This window comes from Terrapene carolina, unplaced genomic scaffold (assembly GCF_002925995.2).
Source record: "Terrapene carolina triunguis isolate 2854851 unplaced genomic scaffold, T_m_triunguis-2.0 Scaffold130, whole genome shotgun sequence".
Classification (NCBI taxonomy): domain Eukaryota; kingdom Metazoa; phylum Chordata; order Testudines; family Emydidae; genus Terrapene; species Terrapene triunguis.
In genome coordinates, this window is record NW_020664481.1 from 36,802,078 (window position 1) to 36,804,428 (window position 2,351).

Genomic DNA, 2,351 nt, shown 5'->3' on the forward strand with positions numbered 1-2,351 from the left:
TAGGGCCAGGAAGCCGCTAGGCGAGGGGCAGAGCCGTGCTGGGGAGAAGTTTGAAGGGGAGGCCGCAAGCAGGGCAGGAGGCGGGTGGGGCAGGCCCGGTAACGCGCACCTGGGCCCCGCGGCGCCCATGGCCGTGACGACGGTCCGAGATGTGAGATTCCCCGGAGGCGGAGTCCCCGGCCAGCAGCCCGACATGGGGGCTGTAGGAAGCTGGTCCTACCCGCTCACACCCCAACATCTCGCTCCGCCAGGTCCTGCCCGCGCCTCCCCTCAGCGCCCATTCCCCGCCCAATTCCCTCGTCCCACCGGCTCTCGGCTGACAGCCTGACAGGGCTCTCGGCAATGGATTGGCGGGGGCTGGGACCGGGGCGCATGCGCACTGTGCGGTGAGCGGCCCCGCCGGTTATCTCGCGTTGTCCCGCCCCCCTCGTCACCCCGAGCCATGGCGGACGAGGAGCTGGAGGCGCTCCGCAAGCAGCGGCTGACTGAGCTGCAGGCTAAGCATGGGGTAAGGGGCTGGCACCGCTCGTGGACACTCCCCCCTCCGCCTCGACAGCCCCCACCGCTCCCCCCCCCCCCCCCCCCGCCCCCCCCCCCCCCCCCAGGTTCCGACAGCCCCATTCAGCCCCCCTCCCCGGGGACCCGACGGCCCCCACCACTACCTCCTCAGCTTCCTCCCCCTTCCCCGGCGACCCCCACCGCTACCTTCTCAGCCCCTCCTACATCCCACGGCCTTGGCAACTCCTCTCAACTCACCGCTCCCCAGGGCCTTGACAGCTCCCTCGACACCCCCCTTCAGTCCCCTCCGCTAGCCCTGACAGCCCCCTTCACTGGGCCCCCAAGCACCCCTTAGCCCCCCCTTCCCAGGGCCCAGACTAGGGTGACTAGCTGTCCCTTACTTGAAATAAAGTCCCTTGACTTCCCATTTTAAACATTAAATTGAATTTTATGATAATTGAATCGTGTACATGAGAGAAGTAGAAAAGTACACTTGGGAGAAAAAATACTAGGTAGGCTAAGGGAAGTGGTGTTTCCCTAAAATGTCCTTTAAAATAAAGCGTCTGTTATTTTCATCTAACAGAGGTGGTCCCCTTAGCCCAACCATACACCCTAGCCCCAGACCACTCCCTCCACACCTTATCTGCCTTCCCAGAGACCAGACAACTTCTCCAGACACCTGATGCCCAGGCCTTGTAACCCAGATGATCCTTTGCCAGCCTCCCCCTCTCCTTCAGGGCCCATGCGGCTCTCTGCCCCACCCCTCATCACTTCCAACAAACACCAGCAACCCCCATTCCCCTCCTCAGACTCCAAGAAGCTCTGCATATGGGCAGTTCCCCACCCTATTTCAATTCCTGTTTTCTTGGTCCTCCACCCCGTGCCCAAACAGTACATGTCTCTTCTTTCACCACCAGCAGACATGTTGCACGGTTCCCTCGGTTTTCTGAAAGGCCAGTCATTGTTTTTCAGAACTGATGTATTGAATGAATTAAAAGAGTAAAGGGAAGCAAACCTGCATTGCTCGAAGAGTTTTAAGAAACTGTTGCGTTATAGAATACCTACATATCATTGTCTTTCTGAAATACTTGGGAGAATATAAATACCAAATTGGGTAATGGGATGGCCAAAGGAACTATTCATGTACAGTATAACTAATGGAAATCTGCTTTGTACTTGAATCACATGTCTGATATGAAGTGATTAGGGGTGGGACTCTTCTTCCCCTTCCATTAATCTGTGTTTAATAACTTTCTTCTAAGAAATTAATAGGGTGGGAATAGAACTGGAAGAGATGTAACCTGTGAAATCACTTTCTTTGAATAAAACAGTCTGTTAAAATAGAACAGGGCTCCTGTATTGTGTACATAATTTTATTTTGAAAATTTGCAAACAAAATTGTTAAGTGGGAGAGAAGATAGACTTTTACAAATTGTTTAGAAAGCAACACTTTCAAAACCCTTTCTAGACTGGTTACCACTGTTGCTGCTGCTTGTAGTCTGTTCGTAAATTGGAAGTTTTGAAGATTTCAACTTTAATTGCAAGCCTAATTTAGGTAGTTTGATGTCGGTGGCTGTGATCTACGGCAGGCTGTTGGAAAGCTCACCCTTCTGCCTTCAAAGATCACAGAGTTGGCCTTATGCCCCAAACCTGTAACTGCCTTTACCTGGGCGAACCCAGTTGCAGGATTAGGGTACTAGTTTGCTCCACCAGGACAAATAACCATGGATCACTCATCTGTTAGGGCAGGCACTTTACATTCTCAATGTCTAAACTATGGTCATGCTGTATTGTTGCAAGCTTGTCGGTCCCAGGATATTAGAATGACAAGGTGAGTAAGGTAATATTTTTTT

General features: G+C 53.0%; 1 protein-coding gene across 1 annotated transcript in view; it reads left to right on the forward strand.

Moving 5' to 3' along the window:
• Positions 1–415: 415 nt before the first annotated feature.
• PDCD5 (programmed cell death 5) overlaps positions 416–2,351 on the forward strand; it is a 10,172-nt gene continuing 8,236 nt past the window's right edge. Inside the window, exon 1 of the mRNA XM_026652771.1 lies at positions 416–508. Coding sequence (XP_026508556.1) covers positions 443–508 — 66 coding nt within the window. The 5' untranslated portion in view covers positions 416–442. The remainder of the gene's footprint in view (positions 509–2,351) is intronic.